The sequence below is a fragment of the Micrasema longulum genome, unplaced genomic scaffold, assembly GCF_059751315.1.
Source record: "Micrasema longulum isolate JH-2025_06_02 unplaced genomic scaffold, ASM5975131v1 h1tg000237l, whole genome shotgun sequence".
NCBI lineage: Eukaryota > Metazoa > Arthropoda > Insecta > Trichoptera > Brachycentridae > Micrasema > Micrasema longulum.
This window is the reverse complement of record NW_028277442.1, coordinates 455,512-478,135: the sequence shown is the minus strand read 5'-3', so window position 1 is coordinate 478,135 and position 22,624 is coordinate 455,512. Positions and strand designations below refer to the sequence as shown.

The following is a 22,624-nucleotide window of genomic DNA, read 5'->3' as shown; positions in this document are numbered from 1 at the left end:
CTTAAAGTTTCGTAACATTTCTAACATGAAGACTCTCTTTGGCATTAGTTTAGCAGTGTTTGTTATTTTTCTTGAAAACACCAAAACTTGCTATATTGGGAGGTTGCTACCTTCGCTTCCAATGCCCTCAACTTTTATATCTCCATAAGTATAATAAATTATGGATCAAGATTTTAGTTAGGTTGTTAAGTTGTTCTTCCACCTGTGTCCTCAATTTCCTATGGCACTGAACTTCCTCATTGATTTGGTATAAAAATTTTGTGTTTTTCTGACATGTAGAAAGACACATCTTAAATAATGCCAGAAATTGCTCGGTGCGGAGATGTCACCCGCGCTTCAAATGTCTGGCATCCTTTTTGTCTTTCTTTGTAAAACTGCATGGAAAAGTTATCTTTTAACATGTTATTTGGAGATTCTTTCAAACGAACTGGACAATGGATATTTATAATGGGACGCTTACCATCAAAGCTGATTTGGCCTTCTCTAATTCTGTCTATCAGTTCTGTGATCGGCTCGTCTATGCTGGAGGGCTCGAACGGGACAGTGCCAGATAGCATCGAGTACTGAAAGTGAAAAAACAATCATAATATAATCATATAATCATTTTTATTTATATCCCTACAGAGATGAGGTAGAATTTTTTCAAATTCAGGATTATGGATATTCGAGCGTTTACAGGGCTTATGACCTGTCATTGGCTGGGTTAAGTGGCCACTTTAAGTACTACAACATTCCCCATTCCGCTTATTAGCGAATATCCACACCGGTAACATTTTTGATTTTTGTATTTATGTTATGAATTTGAGAAACCATCCACAAGCGAGTTGGAGGGCCATCTATGTATTCTAAAAAATTCTACCTCATCTCTGTAGGGATATAAATAAAAATATATACCTACTCCCCCTTGGGAGAAAATCCAGATTTGTACAAGTACACGTACCAAAAATAATGTTATATAATCATTTGCTTATGTGTGCCCTACTTCAAAGTTTAAAGTTACTGTAATATTAGTATCATTTAGCCTCTTTGAAAATAAACAGAAACAATTAATACTAAACTAGGTACTACCAGAACACACACTACATAAACACCACATCTTATACACATCACTCCATACACCTCACTCCACGCACTACATTTCATACTCACAACAATAAAAACACAATCGCTAGTAAATTCACACAAAGCACAAATTCTTCTTACATCTTGTTGTACTGTTAGATAGTTGTTTCATATATTGTGTTGTGTACGTAATTGGTGCTGTGTTAGGTTTATTTTTTTGTTCGTAATATTGTCTAGATTTATATTGACATAGCACTGTGTGCACAACATTAAATTTAAACAAATAAACTAGATCCTCAACACATTAACAACTTAAACAAATACAAACTAAAACCACTTTCGGACAAAGGGATTTTGAGTATTATTCAATTAAAATCTATAATCTACTTCCACTATCTATTAAAACAATTAGTATATTGTTAAGTGTCCTCGGCACGGGAAATCCCAGTGAGGTCACATTATTTTTGTTATTAACTATAGTTTGTAAGCAAAAAATATGAATAAATAAAAATAAATAAATAAAATACTGCTGAAGCTGCCTTCCACCTACAACTTCGATGATCTATTAGAGTTGACAAATTAAAAATAAAATCAATTAAAATAAAAATATTGATTGATTTGGTGTTTATTTTGTAGAACTCCATATTTAAACTTACAATATAAGAGATCAAACACTGATTTGAGTCTACTGAACACTTTGTTTTATTTTTACAAATATAAAAACTAAAATTTCGTGACAATTGTTTCGCCTTGTTAAGCCATTTTCAAACGAATGTCAAGATTAGATGGATTACCACATTTGAAAGAATGAAAATGAAAATGATTAAGACCACAGTCTTAATCATTTTCTATTAAAAACAAAAACAGAAGTCAAAAATGTTTGGAAGCCGTTTTGCCAAAAACAGTTTAAATGTTGCCAAATTCCTCTGGCTCTCGGCGCCTCATATGAACGTAGTTATGCAGCCAGTCTACAATTTTGAAAAAATGAGATAATGATGTTATCGGGTGCAAGAAGGTCAATTCTATGTTCTGCTAAAAACGGCCAGACCGCTTTCATACAAAAAACTGTATTAATCACCTTCTGAAAATGGTGTCGATCACAAAAAAGCATTTCTCAATCTGCAGAAAACACCCAGATCTCTAGAAAAATCTTATAAAACTGGTCAAATACATAATTAGATTCTTGTTTATAATATATAAAAAAAACTAATGTATTCATTTTTCCATTGAAGTTATTTATTGACAATTCTTGATGGAATTCCATTATAATGATGTAATAACTTATATTTACATATAAGTTAGTAATTTAAAAAATACTTGGTACGCTTCCACTTATTTATTTCGAGCAATTAGCGCTTTCACCCTCTAATGGGCATCTTCAGACTGGTGAATATTATACAGTGTAAGGATAATTTATATAAAACTAAATATTATCTTAAGTGTAGGTACATTTAAAAATAAGTTGAAAAATAACAATACTAAATATTTGTGTATTGTATATTTTTGGGTGGTTAAATGTGTGATTATTTATTTTTATTTTATTTTATTCAGAAAACATACAGTCATACATAATAAGTATTAAAAACAACCACTTTTAACATAAAAAGACCAATTAAGTTTTCATTAATTATGCAAAAGATATAAACATTAAATGTGACAAAAAAATTAAAAATAAATAAGAATTTCAAGTGAGAAAAGAATAATTGTTGACATTTGCGTTTTCCATGGAGGTAATAACTAACTAACTAACTAACCATCACGCCATTTCCCCAGAGGGATAGGCAGAGAGGATAGAACGCCACACCACTCTGTCCTGGCACACTTCCTTTGCTTCCTTCACATTCATACATCTTCTCATGCACGCACGTCGATTATTCCGACTTTTCACATGACCACTTTCAAGAATTTGTTGTACTTGATCATGCCATGTCTTTCTCGGCCTTCCTCGACTTCTACAACCAGACACATTCGCATCATAAATCTTTTTAGCCGTTCTTTCATCATTCGTTCGCTCCACATGACCGAACCATCGCAAAAGACCTTTCTTAATTTTGTCGATAATGCTTAACTCAGCCTTGCATTCTGCTCTAATTTCGACATTAGGGCACCTATCATACATTGTTTTTCCGCACATTCGCCTGAGGGATCGCATTTCAACAGCATTCAGTCTACTTTCGTCCCTTTTTTTCCAACTCCATGCTTCGCTTCCATACATTAGGGTTGGTACCAGAACTCCATTATGAACTAGGTATGAAGGTAATAAATTAAAATAAATGAAAATACCAAATGTACACTCCGAGCCATCCACGCACACACATGTGTTCCGGACGCGTAAAAATCGAATAAATTAAAATAATACAATAATTAGAAAGGATCCCCGGTAAATGTATAGAACTGATGGCTGGGCTCTCAATAAAGATAAAATGGTCACTTTCGAGCCTGGCCTCAGTATTACCGGGGAAAAATAGCTAGGTTAAAATGAATAAAATGTATAAAAATATATTATGTAAATGTCATGTTGCGCGCGTCGCGGCTGCCGACGAAATGGCCCGTACGGGCATTGAGCGCCCGTATTTACGCCACCTGCGGCCGGCGGCATGTAGCGAGTGGCGGGGAAAGATTACCCCCACCACTCCGGGGCAGCCGGCGCGGGTGGGATGGCCGACTCACGGAGCCCGACGCGCACCGCTTTATAAGGCGGTCAAATGGAAATATTAAATCAGTTGAGTTCCTAACTCTGAACAGTTCACACGTGTTTTATTCCGTTCTCCGTCCTGTTCGCCTTCCTGCACTTCGCTCTTCGCTCCGCTCTGCCTGCTGACTGCCTTCGCCTCTCTGCACCACTTGGACCGGGTGGAAAGTCCTTTTCAGGGCTATTGAGGTTGACTTGCGGTCGGCGCAGCTGTGCTCCTACCTTCCGACTTTGTCTTTGGCTCTGTCTGGGAGGGCGGCTTCCCACTTACGCCGGGAAGCTTGACTGCGGCAGACGCGGGTGACGAACCGGCGAAACTTTCATCGTGGTAACGCGTACGTTACACACATGTACCAAGTATTTTTTAAATTATAACTTATATGTAAATATAAGTTATTACATCATTATGTATTCATTGTTTATCATTTGTTAAAGTCGAAAACATTCCAACTGTTGTTTAGATTTGATAATTCACTCATTTCACAAAAGTGCTATTATCTCAGTTTCATTTTTATATGGCCGGCTGCTTTCTGCATGGCTACATTCATATGAGGAAGTGAAATAAGCTCACCAGAAATGCAAGATTGGGGCATATCAGCTGATGGCTGCCTGTCCCGAATTAAATAATAATAATGAAAATAATATACACTTACAAGGACAACTCCTAAGCTCCACAAATCACAGCTTTCCCCGTATCCGTTTTTCCCTCCCCTCACTTTGTCCAATACTTCGGGGGCAGCGTACGGAAGACTAAAACAAACAATGCAATTAAATCAAAAATTATGCATACACAATCGCACTGATCCACTGTGTTTGCTGCAGAAGAAGCTAGGAAGAAAAAAGTCATTTGAATGTTTCCGGAAACTGGTGATGTCATGTTTGGCATGTTCAGGCAAACCCCTCATTAGTAAAAAATCCTACTGTTATAAATTTATCAACAATATTTTGAGTTTGTACAAATTTTTGTAGACAAGGACTGGATTCAACTCCCTGGGGAGCTGTTAACATTAACATATTAGTAACGTGGCCACTTAAACCAGCCAATGACAGGTCATAAGCCCTGTAGATGCCTTGGCTTCTATATTATGTTCTCTTAAATGTTCTTCATCTCTGTTGTAATATGTTAATGTTAACAGCTCCCCGGGGAGTTGAATCCAGTCCTTGTGTACAAAAATTTGGACAAACTTAAAACATTGTTGATATATTCATTTTTATAGAAATTGAAAAAATAAAATTTTCAGGCGTTGCCTAGTATGTAGGTGAAATAATTCAATTAGATGTATCTCACCCGCATAGATAAAGGTTTCAGCTCTTTAACTTCACAAACATCAACAGATGAAAGAATTGACGGAATATAGATGTTCAAATATGGGCAGAATGGTGAATGTTACACAGTGTGTAAAGTGGCCACTTAAACCAGCCAATGACAGGTCATAAGCCCTGAAGATGCCTAGACTTCTGTATTACCTTCTCTTGAATGTTCTTCATCTCTGTTGTAATATGTTAATAATATAAATTTGTTGCAACAGAAAAGGAAAACATTTTTGAAAAGCGAATACGGATAATGCATATGTTGTAATATTCCATAGTCATGAGTAATCGAGGCTTCAGGTAAATGTGTATACAAGCTTAAATCAGTTGCAATTCTGTGACGCCAAGGATAACATCTTGCGGTTTCCGTCATAATTTTTAAAACATTTTTAGTGATGGATTCTATCTACGAAGGTAAGAACTTTATTTATATCATCATCATAATCATCATTCTCCGTTCCGCACCTAATATTGCATAGGGTGCTACATTGGTACACCAACCGCAGCGTATCTTTATCATCTTTTGTTACATGAAGGTAAGATGATCAGTCTTACGCCTTAACAATTACTTCAAACAATTTACATAAAATAATTACTTTAAACAATTTACCTAAAACAAGGGGTGTGCATTCTGCGATCCTCCGCAGAACCGCTTCCAATATTATCGTTCGGTATCAGCCTGGCGAAACCAAAGTCTACTATCTTCACTGCAGCGTCAGGATCCTTGTTGACGAATATTAGATTCTAGAACAACAATAAAATCATATTATTAATTGAATCATTATAAATTATTATGAAAATAAAATTTTGTTATTAGTTCTATAATTTTTTTATTATTTTACAAGAACACTACTACAGTTTCGGGAGAGCACTCCTCCCATCGACGGGTGATATAAAACTGATATAGTAAATACAGAATATTGTTCACGGTGCTATTATGGCGGCCTCCGTGGTGTAGTGGTCAAGACGCTTGACTCACGCACGGAAGGTTCCGGCTTCGATTCCCGGTGAGAACACAAAAATTAAAATGTGATTTTTCTCAAGCCTGGGTGCTCTGTGATGTAATTCACCACTGTAATTAGGCCTCCTGGCCTGTTGTGGTGCAAAAAAAAAAAAAATATATAGAATCTATACAAAAAAACAAACGAATTAATCAAATAAATTCGTGGCTAAATGACCTTTCATGCTTTTACTCACAAACGGACAGTACGCAGAAATATGACGTTGTTTATGATTTATTGATCCGCTATTTATCAAATCTTTTAAATAAAACTTTTGTTTTGATGCCCCAATGTCCAGAAAGAGTAGATTAGTCAATTCATCACACGACAAATTCTTTGTAATAGATTTTCCCGCATAATAAAATGTGGGATGAAGATGGATTGCCATGGGTTAGCTCCGAGTCTTATATTTATTTATTTATTCATACACACATATTACAAAAAAATAATAATAATATATCCCTAATAAAATAATATAGTGAATATAGATAATACAGTAAATAAATCACTGAAATTACTTGGCTTCATTAACAGAATATCCGCTGATTTTACTAATGTCCGTACAATCAAAACTCTTTATTGCTCGACCGTTCACCCTCTTCTAGAATATGCCTCCTAGAATAGTGGTCTGGTCTCCATTTTATGTCAATCGCATAAGTCACATTGAATCAGTCCAACATCGCTCGCTTCGAAAAGTAGCGTGGATGCTTGGACTAGAGAGAGGTAATTATTCTTATGCTGATATAGAGTCAATGTTGAATATTTCTAGTCTACAAAAACGTAGAATTAATATTGATTCCATATATATGTTCAGCATACTAAATGGTATAATCGATGTTCCATCATTACTGGGACAGGTAAAATTCAATATTCCGACTCGTAGGTTGAGAAACGATGAAGTACTGTTTATCAATCAGCATAGAACAAACTATGACCTGAATTCTCCAATGACCCGTCTTTGTCGTATTGTCAACTCAAAACAAGATCTGGGCTTTTTTGGTATAAGTTACAGCGATTTAAACAAGCACTAAAAAAATAGTCCAGATCTTGTCTTGATGTCCCAAGTTTGTCAATGCTTCTTTTCTTTTTTGTGTTTTAAATGTTTTAAACTATTATTTCATTGTAATATTCAAACCCTATAAATTATATACATGGGCAATGTCCGTTAATAAATAAATAAAATTGACTAATCGAACCCGGAGCCTCAAGCATGGTGGGCGAATGAACGAGGCGGACGTGTCTCCACTGGATTTCCTTTTTTAGGATCTGTGAGCAGCCATTTAGCAGAAAACGCTTATCACCGATGAACTCACCTCTGGTTTAAGGTCCCTATGAACCACCCGGTTGGAGTGCAGGTAGGCGACGGCCGAGAGCATCTGCCTCACCACACTGGCCGCGCGAGGTTCGCTCAGGGGAACCCTGTTCAGCAGCTCACCGCCATTGAGAAGTTCCATCACGATGTATGTGTGGAGCTGGGGACAAAGTCAGAAAAGATTTACTCTCACGGTCACTCAACCTGGGCAGATCGCTTTTTGTGGACATCTGATGAACGTGGAATCAAAATAAAGACATTGTTTTATAAACCTCAAAAGTCACAAACCAACAATTTTTCAGGAGAGTGTTTAAACTAAATGTCACAGTTTTACCATTGTTTTCATGTCTTTTAACCTTTTTCTTACTGTCCTAAATACACCCGCGCGTTACGGTGCTGTGTAGTCACTACACATTAATAAAATAAGATATTTAAAAAGGGAAAAATGGAATATTTATAGAGAATGGCTTTAATTAACCATAATTTAATTCAAAAATGATAATATTTCAAATCTAACTGCTGAAAAAATGAAAAGACCATTGGGTATCGCTAACGACTCAGGCAAAACGTGCACCCGCGCCAACTTCCCGAGAGCTACTAAGTAGCTAGTACTGGACTATGTGACTGATTGTGAGTATACTTTTGATGATATTTGTAATTTATCCCTGATTTCCGATAAAAAAATTTTTTTGTGCCTAATAAGTACTTATTATTTAATAACAAATTATTTCAGTGGATACGTAAATGTGTAATGGAGGAATATTAAAATCTAAACCCAATATTAATTGTATTTATAAAGATATTATAGTTATTAGGCGCAATGTGTACTGGCTACACATCTCTGCGCACCGGGGAGGAAGAGTTAATGAAATAAAATCGTAGGTATACTTTAAGTGTACTGCCTATACAGAAATTTATCTTTCGCGACGTCTTCGAGACTGGTATCTTTTAACAATATTTTGAGTTTGTCCAAATTTTTGTAGACAAGAACTGGATTCATCTCCCTGGGGAGCTGTTTATATTAACATATTACAACAGAGATGAAGAACATTTAAGAGAAGGTAATATAGTTAATATATTTTCAGGCGTTGCCTAATATGTAGGTGAAATGATTCAATTAGATGAATCTCACCCGCATAAATAAAGGTTTCAGCTCTTTAACTTCACAAACATCAACAGATGAAAGAATTGAAGGAATATAGATGTTCAAATATAGGCAGAATGGTGAATGTTACACAGTGTGTAAAGTGGCCACTTAAACCAGCCATTGACAGGTCATAAGCCCTGTAGATGCCTAGACTTCTATATTACCTTCTCTTAAATGTTCTTCATCTCTGTTGTAATATGTTAATATAAACAGCTCCCCAGGGAGTTGAATCCAGTTCTTGTCTACAAAAATTTGGACAAACTCAAAATATTGTTGATATCTGAATTATATCACCTACACACTAGCGAACGCCTGAAAATATTTTTTAATTTGTATAATTTTTCTTGGACCAGGTGGATTTACCAACAATGTTTTGGTTTGTCCAAATTTTTGTAGACTAAATGTTCTTCATCTCTGTTTTAATATGTTAAACTAAAATACTGTTGACAACTGCAAAAGTTTCGAACCATAAATGGCATTACCTAAAAAACGTATGAAAATATCCAATATCAAATATAGCTTTAAAATCAATGATAGAATGGTTAATAATATAATATAACTTACAGGATCTTCATATATTTCATGCAGTGTTACAATATTGGGGTGCCCTTGACAGAAATTAAGCAGACGAAGCTCCTCTTCGCATTTGACCTTCTTGGAGATGATCTAAAAGAGGAAAATATCAATTTTAGTAAAAGTCCGACACTAAAATGAAATCCAAGCAAAATGGAATCTGAATCGCTTAAGAGAATTAAAAGTCTTAAAGCTGTAGTCGGGTAAAATGCACAAAAAAATAAGGAAATCATATGATTTTACCATTTTAAAACTAATGTTTTTTAAATAATAAAATGAAAGGGCGCCTATACACCAACGGGTTTTAATTTTCATTAATTTATCGTCATACAAAATTTGATTGCGAATTATGTGGGTATGCATGGGTCAAGTATTGTCACAACTGCTACATCAGGGGTGCTCAAACGGTCGATCGCGAGTGCTTTTTGAGTCGATCTAGAGAAAAAATATCCGTACATATTGTGCAGAAAATTTGCGGTAGATGACAAAACATATAAATAATTACCTTGACCGCATACGCTTTCTTGGTTTCCTTGTGTATGCACTTTCTACAAACTGAGAACGATCCGTCTCCCAGAATGCTCTCCCGAAGGTTCACATCATAATTCTTAAAGAATTTAGATTCCTGTAAACAAAATACAAGATATATAATGATGCGCCTACAGTCTGTATTAAACGCAGAAGCGATGCTAATTTTTTTAAATCTGTAAGTTCAGTCATATCACTTCACTACTTCGAGAATATCAATGTGGTCAATACTGCTATACGAGGTTGAAACATGGACTCTCAAGGTGAACTCCATGAACCGATTAGAGGCTTTTGAAATGTGGCTTCACCGGAGAATGCTGAGAATTCCGTGGACAGACTTAGTGACCAACGCGGAGGTGCTGAGACGAGCCAGTGCCGAAAAAGAACTACTGTCCTCAATAAAACAGAGAAGACTCGCATATCTGGGCCATATCATGCGCGGAAGCAAATATGCGCTTCTACAGCTGATCATGATGGGGAAGATCGAGGTAAAGCGTGGAGTCGGAAGGCGACAGATGTCCTGGCTGAGAAATATCCGCGACTGGACGGGAGTGCGCATGGTTGAGGCGCTGTTCCAGTTGGCACAGAAAGAAGAAGATGTTTTCCACATTCCATTCAAGGTGGGGAACAAACTCTGTCGGCTTATAACTCTATATGTTATAAGTATAAACTCTGTCGGCCGCTCTGGAACATCTAAGGGAACTTTGCATTCCAGATGAACGTACAAGACGCGATTCCGCCACATATAAAGAATTGTGAGACTGTATAATCTGGTATTCTATTCGGCAAAGCGCTGGTATTCTACTGCGAGCTGCGATAGGTATCAGTAGCCCGTAGGCATGAATATTTATTCCAAATACTGTCGGCTGACAAGTGGCAACTAGCGGGTCGCAGCTGACCGACATCTAAAAAGAGAGGAAAAGTTATTATACCTCTACGCTACCAGCGAGTAAAATTCAGTAAAACCGCATTTGCAGTCGCAGGCTCTATTTATTTATTTATTAGTATTTTTCTCTTACAAACTATAATTTATAATTAAAATAATGTGACCTCACTGGGGTTACACCCGTGCCTAGGACACTTAACAATATAATTTTTTTAAATGTTTTTACATTTGAGAATAAACAAAGCAGACTAACTTAATTAACAGAGATAACTAACAAAATATTCAGACAGTTTTAAACACTACGTACTACTATGGCATGGAAAGCTCTCCCAGCAGAAATGCCCAACTGTGAAAGTGAAGTAATGTTTTGGAAAAAAACTTAAAACCCACTTGTTCTCTAAATCATTTGAATAAATCTGTAGCATGTGATAACAAACTATGAAAATGGGGCTATAATTTTTTTTATTTATTTACAATTTTAAAAAAACCGTTAGGGTTACATTAGAAATTTAATATTGTCTAGTCATTTTATGTCTCATCTAGTCTAGTTAGTTCAGTCATCATGTGCTTTTTAAGATTGATTTTAAATTTGTCTCCAGTAAAAGTTTTCAAGTAGTAAGGTAAGTCGTTGTAGTGTTTAAGTCCATTATGTAGTATTTTTGACTGTCCTGTGTTTGTCTTTGCTTTTTCAATATGATAGTGTTGTTGTTGTCTGGTGTTATGTTTGTGTATGTCAGCATTTTTTACTAATATTATGTCGTCGTCTTGGATGTTTCCCAGTGTTATTTTGTGCACAATTTTTAAGGTCTCAATTTTAGTCAAGTAGTTTGTGTCAAACTGGTGTGTTTTTTTGTACAGTTCAGTCGTAGAAGTCAGGTAGGTAGGTTGTATGTTAGTTTAAGAATTTTATTTTGTTGTCTTTGTATTCTTGTTATGTCTTGTTACCAGTTCCCCAGAAGGCGATCATGTAACTCAATTTACTTTTGACATAGGCTTCGTACATCATAATTTTTTTCCTTTCTTGGTATAAAATCTTTAATTTTGTAGAAGAGGCTATGTAGTGATGCCATTAGTGAGTCCGTCTATGTGTTTTGTCCATTTTAACTGTCTGTCCATTTTAAGACAATTAGTAACGAGAAAATATTCAAAAAGGCTATGAAAAAATAGGTAGAAGTAAAATGGATTGTCTCACTCGCCCAAACCAATATTGAATCAACTGCTCCAAAAATGTATGGTTAATGTTATGTTTTTGTTCTTTCATTGTGTAATATAAATAATATTGATGTAAATAAATGAATTATAAACATAAATACGTAATGTTTAAAACTGTCTGAACATTTTGTTAAATATCTCTGTTTATTAAGTCTTCTTTGTTTATTCTCAAATGTAACAATATTTTTAAAAAGGTGTTTTGTTAAGTGTCCTCGGCACGGGTAACCCCAGTGAGGTCACATTATTTTATCACAGATATTTAAAAAAAAAAAAAAAATCATCGTTCCCCTTCCACACCGAATGGTGCATAGGGCACTGCATTGGTACACCAATCACAGCGTATCTTGATCATTTTTGTTACATGAAGGTAAGACGACCATTACACCATGAGGCTGACAAATAAATAATTAGGACCGCTTAAAGTTTAAGTGACATGATTGATTATCGAAGAATTTTTATGAATTTCAACTTTAAAAAATATTGTTTTCAAACTGACCTTAAGCTTACACCGAATCAGATTTGTGTTTGATGGTTTCTTGTCCGCTGTGTCTCCGGATTCCTTGTCGTCCATACTGAAGATTTCATCGGATATTAAATTCTCCGAGAACAGGATACTGGGTGCGATGTACGAATATCCTGAAAACAAAAAAGTCATCAATTCATCGAGCTGAACTCGAATAGAACCAGGACCCCGATTACAACGGGGAGTTAACAGAATAATGAAATAATGAAACTCTTGTATATATCCTTGGTTAGAAGCCAATTAGAGTACAGCTCTACTATATGGTCCCCTTTTTACAAAATTCTCCCAAATAATATTAAAAGAGTACAAGGAAAATTTTTTAAATTCATTTAATTCAAACTGCATATTCCTATAGAACAAATCAACTACATGTTTTTGTTAAACTTTTTGAATTTACCTACTCTGGAGGATTGCAGGAAAATAACTGACCTAATATTTTTATATAAAATCATTCATTCTAAATTCGATTGTTGCGAACTCCTGGATTTAATAAACATTAATATACCAACACGTAGAACTAGACAAAATAGCCCATATTATTGTCACCCTTCTCAAACCAGCTATCTTTGTAACCCTTCCAATACCGCATATACACAGACTAGGAAACAAATGTACCTCTCATATCGACATTTTTATTTATAAATATTTTATGATGTTCTATAGTAACGATCAACTAATTATTTGCAAAAGCTACTTATGCTAATGATCTGGTGTTTATTCATTTGATATTTTTTTATATCTTTTGAATGCTGACATACACACGTGTATATATATTTATTTATGTTTTAATATTGTTTTTAAATTTTTGTTTATCTAACTAACTCATTATTTTGTATATTTTATACTGTAAAATGCACTTGTGCCGTATAGTAAATAAATAATCTTGAATGGTCAATAAAATATAATAGAGTTTTCTGTACTGGTCGATTATTTATTTTAAGCTGGCGACTTCGCTAAACTTACACAAACGCATTGTGTAGTATCTGTGAATAAGCGTATGGTATGACATCGCAGGGCATACGCATTATGAAAATAATCTCTGTCTCTCTTGCGCTCAGATGCGCTTATGAGCGTGGAATAGACAACTATTGCTTTGTTAGTCGCTTATGATAAAGGCTTTTTTTTAACAAACTAAATCGAGCCACAGACAAAGTAAAATAATGAATACAGCTGAAAATTTTAGCATACTTCAGGGACATGTATACCAACATAATGAAAAAAATAATTGACAATCGGACTTTCTAAACCCGCAAAATTAAAAAATACCCGTTATTTTCTGAAAACACCTTGTACATGTTTTCTATGTCATCGTGAGAAAGAACGACAGTATCCGGCATAAGCCTACAATTTGCCAGAACCACGGCAAAAGTCAAATCCAATTAATGTCACGGTACTGTTTTTTAGTAAGAGTTTTCAAGTATGTGGAGGAAGTGCTTTCGCTGACAGATATAGATTTTACCTTTGAACAGTCTTTCGTGGTTGATGGGAGCCTCCGCTGGAGAGTCCTCGGGAGGGAGGCAGGTGAACTCTTCGCTGAAGTTGCTCGTGTCTAGTTCGTTGGATATCCGCGGCTTGAATGGTGCGGGGATCTCCTTGCGAGCCAGTGCCTCCCAGTCTAAATCCTGCAATTTCCATCATTGTTATTGGAGAATACTATAATTCCCGTTTGACTCCTTTAGGAATATCAAACCACTATGTGTATGATCTATTTAACCTAACACATGATGTGCTGTCCTTAAACAGAGAAGCAATAGTCCGTATCAGATTGCCGTTCACTCCATACTCTGATACCGCCTTCCATAATTTATCTCTGTCTACTCTATCAAACGCTTTTTGAAGATTAATAAATATTCAGAAAAGCTTTTGCGTTTTAGAAAAAAAAGAAAAATTTGACAGTTATCTTACAGCAATACCATTCATATTTTTTATGGAATACGTGAATATGGGTCTAAGTCAAGTGTCATAATGAAATGGAAATGGTTACCTCAAAGAATGGATGCCTCTTCAGTTCCTCTGCATCGTCAGCACCACCTCCTAATCTCTTCCTGGGATCTTTTACCAACAGCCTGAAATTAAAATATTACATAAATAAAAACACATATTAGTAGCTAGGCTCTTTATAGACCTGGGCTTGGAAGGCGAGAACTATTTACGGGGATCCGTCACAATAGATCTCCACAGGTCGCAGTGACGTCAGGAGCTTGCATAGCACTGACCCCCACCTCTAAGAATAAGAATAATGCTGACTACAATAATTGTTTAAAAAGTCATAATTTTTTTTTTTTTTCATTGTGTAGTCGAGTTTTCGGGCTCGTGGACCACCAATCCCGAAGGCCATTCCGCCTTACCTGTTGATGAAGTCGGCCACCCTCGGCTCCAGGCTCTCGGAACTTGGCAGCACTCCTCTGAGGATGCGCCTGCTGATGTCCTGCTGCGTATTGTGCACCCCGTCCACCGTGAAGGGGGAACCGCCCGTCAGCAGCTCATAGGTCAGAACGCCCACCGACCACCAGTCCACCGCCTGGGAAGAAAGATAGGCGACCGTTAGACGTGAAGGATTACAAGGATCATTCGATTCAAATTCATTTTTATTGGACCTTATACTTGGAGGAACTTGTAGATACATAAATGAATATTTATACTTTACTAGCGGACCCGACAGACGTTGTCCTGCCCAAACGGTGGCTTGCCTGCTATTAGCTTGAAAAAAGACTTTTAATTGATATGTAGGTACCTATAGTCCTTAAAATATAGCTTGATTAAATGACAGCTGTTAAACTAATGTCACCAGTGATGGGAAATTACTGATCACGGATCAAATCGATTTTATCAGTTTTTTCATGCAAACATGGAAGTCTGATTCCGAAAATTGATATAAAAATGCAAAAACAAGCCTATTACAGTGTGTTTAAGACAATTTTTCACCAAAAAATAAGACATTTATACTTATTTCATGAACATCATCAAATGAATAATTTTTTTATTTGATCAATTTACATTAATCAATTTGTCCCATCTCTAACATTTTTGCAAAATGACGTAACCTTGTAAGAACCTCGTTAATAATTAGGTTTATTTTCGTTTTAAAGCTGATTTTATATATTAATGTTGATTTATGTTTTAAGCATTGTATTAAAAAAATGAATTAACATGCCAGATTCAAATGATTTTTCCTGTGTCAATATAAATCACTCCTTAGACTTTACTACAAAGTTATGTCCTCACTTTTACTGACAACTGTCATTCTAATCAAGCTATATTTTAAGGACTCTAAGGACTTCAAGGTTCCTGTTTTATGATTGGATTCCAAAACTAAAAATTATAAATATTTAAGTATTGAATTTAAGTAGGTACCTAGGTACTTGTTTATGGTTGAATTCCAAAACATAAAATAATCTATTTTCAAATACAGATTTTTTTTTTAAATGTCTAACTCGGCTCTTCTCGCCAATAGGGGTGCACTTTATTCATAAATGCAATTTTTAAAAATGTATTAATGTCAGTCAATATTAATTTTAGTATAACCAAAAATCCAGTAAAAAGAAATACCTAAATGAGAAGAAATTATAAGGAATGTAAAGAAAGAATCTGATTGGAATCCCTAAAAAGCCAATGTTGTTTGTTAACATTCAAAAACCAAATTTTGTAGACAAAAAAAAACAAACTTTTTTTTTAAAAAAAAAAGAAACTTTTTTTAGAAAAAAAAACAAACTTTTTTTAGAAAAAAAAACAAACTTTTTTTTGAAAAAAAAACAAACTTTTTTTAGAAAAAAAAACAAACTTTTTTTAGAAAAAAAAACAAACTTTTTTTAGCCAAAAAAACAATATTTTTTTAGAACATGCATTCTCTTCGAATGACTTCATAAAACATCATTATAATTATGTCAATGATTTGCGCAGTCCATCCTTTGCTTCCACCAATATTTTCGCTAGAGACTTTGCATGCTACAAAACCAGTGTCATAAAATATTCAAATCAAGTTAATATTTTACGTAACATTCAATTCTAGTCCAAAGTCAATCATTTAACCCTTTGAATCATAATATGCACAATTGTTACAAATTAAAAAAACAATAAAAGTTCTAACTTATAACCTTTCACTCGGGGATATTTCTCTTTTGTAGCCCCGAGAGTGTTCAATGTCCTGGATGAACATATTTATTTTTATTTATAAATTTCTTGCATAAATAAATACATATGTATTTATCAACATACCTAACTCAATAATCATTTCAAGTATGTTTTTATATACATATTCTTTTTCGATTGATTTCAGTGATACTATTATTTTGTTTTTTTAATACTACTATATTTTACTATTATTTCGTTGACTTTAATGATACCGTTATTTTGTATATTTGATTATGTGTGAATCTAAATTTGTATAATTTTTATTTAAAAATTTATTTCTGATTTACTTTTTTGCATATTATTCTTTGGAATTTTATTATTTATTACTTATTCCTTTTTTTCTAGATTGTTATTTTATTGCATCACATTTTATTATAATTTAACTACGTATTTTTATTGTTAATTATTATGGCTTAACACAGGAATTGCCTAAAAAGCATTAATAAGTTCATTAATATTATATTATATTAAATTTAATACCAGGGAATCTATATAAAAGTAGTGAATGACAAAATGAATACAGAGATTGCTCTGGTTGGGATAGTCTCCATCTAACATGGCTCACCCAGTTCTAAGATATTTTTTAAAATTTTATTTTAAAGTAGTTCTATACTAATATAACAATAACAGAAGAGAAAAAAACTAAAACTACTTAATTATAAATGCATAGCTAAATTCTTCGAAACGAAAGCCACTTTCGATAGAAGTGTACAAGTTTGGATTTTGTCAAAGACAGAGTGATATGGCGTTCTATCCTCTCTGCCCACCTCTTCGGAGAAACGGCGTGATTTCCCCAATTCACTAAATCGGAAGTGGCATCTTCACTATATCCAAAGATACAAGTTTTAATATACAATTTAATGGAGATTACTGTTATCAGTTCTCAAATCAAACAATGAATTTGGAAAATATTTTGATGTAAGATGTAAGTTACAACCTACCGTCAAAGTGAGACAACATTTCAACAAATTAGTTAATTTTCTAAATCAATAAATTGACTGAATTGCATTTTTACTTTTTAATTATAATTGCATATTTGTTTATTAAATTAATTCATGTACCCAACAATGTCATTTATAATGTTTATTATTGCTTACTTTTATTTATTAAAAATGTTTTTGGTAAACTTGTTACTAAATTAAAATAAACGTTTTTCTCCCTACCAATCTCTGTAAAAATTCGCCTAAAGTCGTGCATTTATGACAACCCTGTTTTATAAACATCTGGAAACGAAAGACGTCTTCACTAAACAAACGACCACGCCCCCTTTTCAAAAATTCTTACAAACTTTGGAATAGTACGGACTCTAAGATGTATATACTCTAAGGTTTTACCACACATTCGCCTGAGAAATCACATTTCGACAGCATTCAACCTACTTTCATCATCATTTTTCCAATTCCATACTTCGCTCCCATACATTAGAGTTGGCACTAGAACTCCATTGAGAACTGCTAGTTTAGCCTCCTGCGATAAGCATTTGTTTGCCAAAGTAGATTTCAGTGCAACGTTCACCCTGTTCCCGGCACTCACCCTCCTTTCCACCCCTAGTAAACATACTTCCCAGATACACAAATTCTTCTACCTGATTCAGAATATCTCCGTTCACGCTGATCTCACATTTAGTTATATTTTCATCCCTTTCAAAAACCATCACTTTCGATTTATCAACATTCATAAGAAAATCGCTTTTCTTGCATATTTTTTTCAAAAATCGATTTTTCTCTAATTCGCGTCTTAAGGGGTTAACCTACATACCTCGACCTGCAATGCTGTTAACAGTAAAGAGACGCTTAATTCTATCTCACTCCCTCCTACGCTATTCCCCACCTCTGCACTTGGACCGTTCGTTGAGTGAAAGTGTTACATATCGTAAGAATAAATATTATTATACATTACAGTAAATGGCTGAGAAAGGTATTGTACGGGGTGTTCTTTAAACCCTGTCACATCCGAAACCACGATGATCAGTATGGGCAAGAAGACATCTTAGCATATTAAAAAAAATATTTAGAATAAAGGAAATTTTTTGAAATAAAAAATTTAAAAAAACAAATGGTTGCTTACTTCTGCAGAGGAGAAGTGAGGGGAGCGCGGCGCAGTATCAGACTACCCCCTCACCCTCCTAGTTTCTGCCCTGCAGAAGTAAGCAACCATTTGCTTTTCTTAATATTTTATTTTTTTAAATTTTATTTGTTCTAAAACAAATAAATTATGTGCCAGTATGTCTTCTTGCTTCATACTGATCATCGTGGTTTCGGATGTGACAGGATTTAAAGAACACCCTGTATATATATTATATATATATATATAATATTTATATAATAATCGGGTTGTGGTCCTGTAACTAGTGTCTCGGACTTACGGACCAAAGGTCCGTGGTTCGAATCCTACTCTACCCCAACTTGATTCCCATTTTCTAATAGCGAGTTATTTACAACTCGTTGAAAATGGCCCTCAAAATTAAATATTTGGGTAAATTATAAGAACGCAAATATTTATTTTTATTTTTGTTTTAAAAATAATCCTTTTATATTTTGCAGTTTTTATACATAAAATATTTACTATACTACATATTTAAATTTATAAAATAAAAAAAACATGCGCCTAACCATTTATCAAAAGCATATTTCATTTAATATATCCGGTGTATACGCTATTTAATTTTTTTTTTAAAAGCGGTTATTTTTAAGCCAATTAACTTAGAAATGAAAAAAGTCTTAATTCAATGATCAAACCGAGGTCAGTTAATTTAAAAACCGGTGAAATTATAAACATTAACGTATAATTAAAATCAAAACCCGAGTTTAGACTAAGACTTGAAGGTAGACATGTCGCAAGTTGGAATAATCGCCGTGCGTGCATGAGAAGATATATAAATGTAGAGGAAGCGAGGTCTGTAGGCAAAGACAGAGCTATATGGAATTCTATCATCTCTGCCTATCCCTACGAGGAAACGGCTTGATTGTTTGTGTTTTTATTCATTCAAGTCATAGATAAATAAGAATTAACAAGATAATACAGAATTTTAATATCAAACCGAGGTCAGTATTTAAAAAATATTATTTATAATGACTGATTATGTTAAAAAAATAAATAAAGAAGCTAGAATAAAAATATCATTATCGGTCAGAAACTAAAAAGATTCGAAAATTGAAGGTCAAGTAAAATTCATTTTAGGTTAAAAACTGAAAAGATTTGAAATTTGAAGGTCATATTAAATTCATATAGGTCAAAAACTAAAAAGATTCGAAATTTGAAGGTCATATAAAATTCATATTAGGTCAAAAACTGAAAAGATTTGAAATTTGAAGGTCATATTAAATTCATATAGGTCAAAAACTCGAAGATTCGAAATTCGTAGAACATTTTTTTCCCTTTATTAGGGTATTCTACAAAGACATGATAGCATCGGCCAAAAACAAATTACATGGATTTACAGATTATAATAAACATAATAATGTTTGAGTTTACTGTTTACCATATTGATTTGCCATATATATGTGTTTAAAAAATATAAAAAATTATGATTCTGATCCTATATTTGTGAGTATATAATCACGTGTCTGTGTCAACTAATTGCTAGTCCCATCTCAACACGGGACTTTTAGTCCCATGGAGTTAGGACTTATGACTCAAATAATGTACAATAAACTTATGTATGTAAATTAATAAATAAATAAATACACAAACAGAAAGGAATAACAATATGAACACAACCAATAGACAACAAAATAATATGTACAAGAATAACATTAAGTGATAATCGTAATAATCATATGGGTCAAAAAGGAAACAGATTTGAAATTGAAAGGCCATTTATTTTCCTTCGCGAGCCTATTACTAACTACACTGGTCCAAAATTAAAAAAATCGAGATTCGAAGGCCAAAACTAAAAAGATTCCAAATTAGAAGACATCATTAAATCTATCTATATATATCGCCGTGTTGTCTCGCAAAAACTCGAAAATGGCTTGACAGATTTACGTGCGGTTTTTTGCAAAATGTTCTAATTTACGTTCTCAAGGTTTACAATCAATAACATCTTCAATATATCTAGTAAAAAAAAAGTTAGAAGCAAATATGTGTTTTCATCGATTTTCTAAGGTTGCATTCGACTGGTAAGCATATTCCAAAAAAAATGTAGAATGTTGTTTTTTTGTAAATTAAAAAAGTTTGTATTTTAACGTTTACAGACGTCAATTATTTTCTATGAATACTGAATTGATTAATTTCTTAATAATTTCTTAATTTCTATATGTTACCATATTTTTGGATTGATTTTAAGTAAAGTTTAAAAAAATTAACAGACATTCGAGACGGATTTTTACTCAGAATACATCACTGGCGGTAAGTAGCGTAAAGTTTGACATTTGCAAAAATAATTCTTTATTTGAAAAATTATTAATACATATTTTGGAATTAAACCACAAACAATTACCAGTACCTACCTATGTAATTAAATCCAATATTTGAATATTAAAAATGTTTAGTTTAGGAATTCAATCATAAACAAGTACTTAGGTACCTACATATGAATGAAAAGTATTTTTTCTTATATCCGGAAAGTTTTTGCACGCTTTCACGATACAGTCATTTTTATTTTATTATTATTTATTTATTGACAGACTTATACAGTCCATTCCAACAATGGTGAACACATTTTCTTATACTAAATACAGGTACAAATGAAATAAAATACAACGAAATAAAATTAAATCTAGGACAAAAAAATAAAACAATTACTACATCAAGACAAGATCTGGTCTATCATATTTCATTCTTTTCTTTTGGTTTCGAATTAAATGTCAGGGTCACGTCAAAACAAGGCTGACGATTAAAGAATGACTAAATTCGCGTTGGGCATGGGTTGAGTGCCATAATTTTAGAGTGCTCAGAGTAAATCACGTTCTGAATTTTCTTTAATAACACATATTCCTGTATTTTCTCCATGGATTATAGTACTAGAGTACTGATTTTTGCATGATTTTGATTTGCGCGCGACGAGGTCTCTTTGCCAATCGCATGAGGAGATAAAACGAAAAACTAACCTGATTACGAATATATAAATAGCTTAAAAAGGTCCAAAATAAATAACGTGTGTAATTAATTACAAAAAAAATGTTTGTTCAACCAGCTAATAGCAGGCTAGCTAAAGTTCGGGCAGGACCAAAGTCTGTCGGGTCCGCTTTTATACATATATCAAAAACTAAAAAGATTCGGAATTTGAAGACAAATTATTTATGTTAGCGTATATTTAAAACCGTCGTGTAATGGTCGGCGTGTTTGCCTACCATGCAAGAGGTCTCGGGTTCGATTCCCGACATAGTTTTTTTTTTTTTTTTTTTTTTTTTTTTTTTTTTATTTAGAAAACATACAGTCATACAAAATCAGTATTAAAAACAACAATTTTTTAACATAAAAAGACCAATTAAGTTTTCATAAATTAAAAAGATATAAACATTAAATGTGACAAAAAATAAAAAATAAATAAGAATTTTAAGTGAAAAAAAGATAATTGTTGACATTTGCGTTTTCCATGGAGGTAATAAATTAAAATAACATGACATGAAATATTCATTTATTTATTAATATTTATTTAAATAGATCCCCGGTGATGTGTAGCCAGTACACATTGCGTCTAATAACTATAATATCTTTATAAATATAATAAATATTGGGTTTAGATTTTCAGTATTCCTCCATTACACATTTTCGTATCGGCTGAAATAATTTGTAATTAAACAATTAGTACTTATTAGGCACAAAAAAGCATTTTACCGTAAATCGGGGATAAATTACAAATATCATCAAAAGTATACTCACAGTATAGCAATAACACCTAGCGTTACACGTCCACTACATGTCCAGTCACGTAGTTCAGTACTAGCTACTTAGTAGCTCTCGGGGAGTTGACGTTTCGCCCGAGTCGTTAGCGATACCCAATGGTTCTTTCATGTTTTCAGCAGTTAGATTTGAAATATTATCATCTCTGTATTAAATTATGGTTAATTAAGGCAATTCCCTATAAATATTATATTTTTACTTTTTATGTGTAGCGACTACACATCACCGTAACGCGCGGGTGTTTTTAGGATAGAGAAAGGTTAAGCGTGTTGTCCAGATGCTTATTGAACTATATATGTATGTTAATGTAATATATTTTATTTTTTTGTTGCTATTATTCAATAATGTACGTGCTTCCACTTTCCATCATGTTGTATCCAAAACTCAACACAGAGCAAG

General features: G+C 33.6%; 1 protein-coding gene across 12 annotated transcripts in view; it reads right to left on the bottom strand.

Annotated features, from left to right (window-relative positions):
* LOC148283450 (ribosomal protein S6 kinase alpha-5-like) overlaps window positions 1–22,624 on the bottom strand; it is a 151,579-nt gene that overhangs the window by 6,990 nt on the left and 121,965 nt on the right. For all 12 annotated transcript variants that reach the window (XM_088243855.1, XM_088243856.1, XM_088243853.1 and 9 more), the window contains exons 8-17: window positions 14,596–14,768; window positions 14,232–14,313; window positions 13,707–13,869; window positions 12,221–12,360; window positions 9,604–9,723; window positions 9,090–9,191; window positions 7,380–7,538; window positions 5,676–5,809; window positions 4,408–4,504; window positions 461–563 (exon numbers count right to left, since the gene is read on the bottom strand). In XM_088243855.1, coding sequence (XP_088099981.1) covers window positions 461–563; window positions 4,408–4,504; window positions 5,676–5,809; window positions 7,380–7,538; window positions 9,090–9,191; window positions 9,604–9,723; window positions 12,221–12,360; window positions 13,707–13,869; window positions 14,232–14,313; window positions 14,596–14,768 — 1,273 coding nt within the window. The remainder of the gene's footprint in view (window positions 1–460; window positions 564–4,407; window positions 4,505–5,675; window positions 5,810–7,379; window positions 7,539–9,089; window positions 9,192–9,603; window positions 9,724–12,220; window positions 12,361–13,706; window positions 13,870–14,231; window positions 14,314–14,595; window positions 14,769–22,624) is intronic.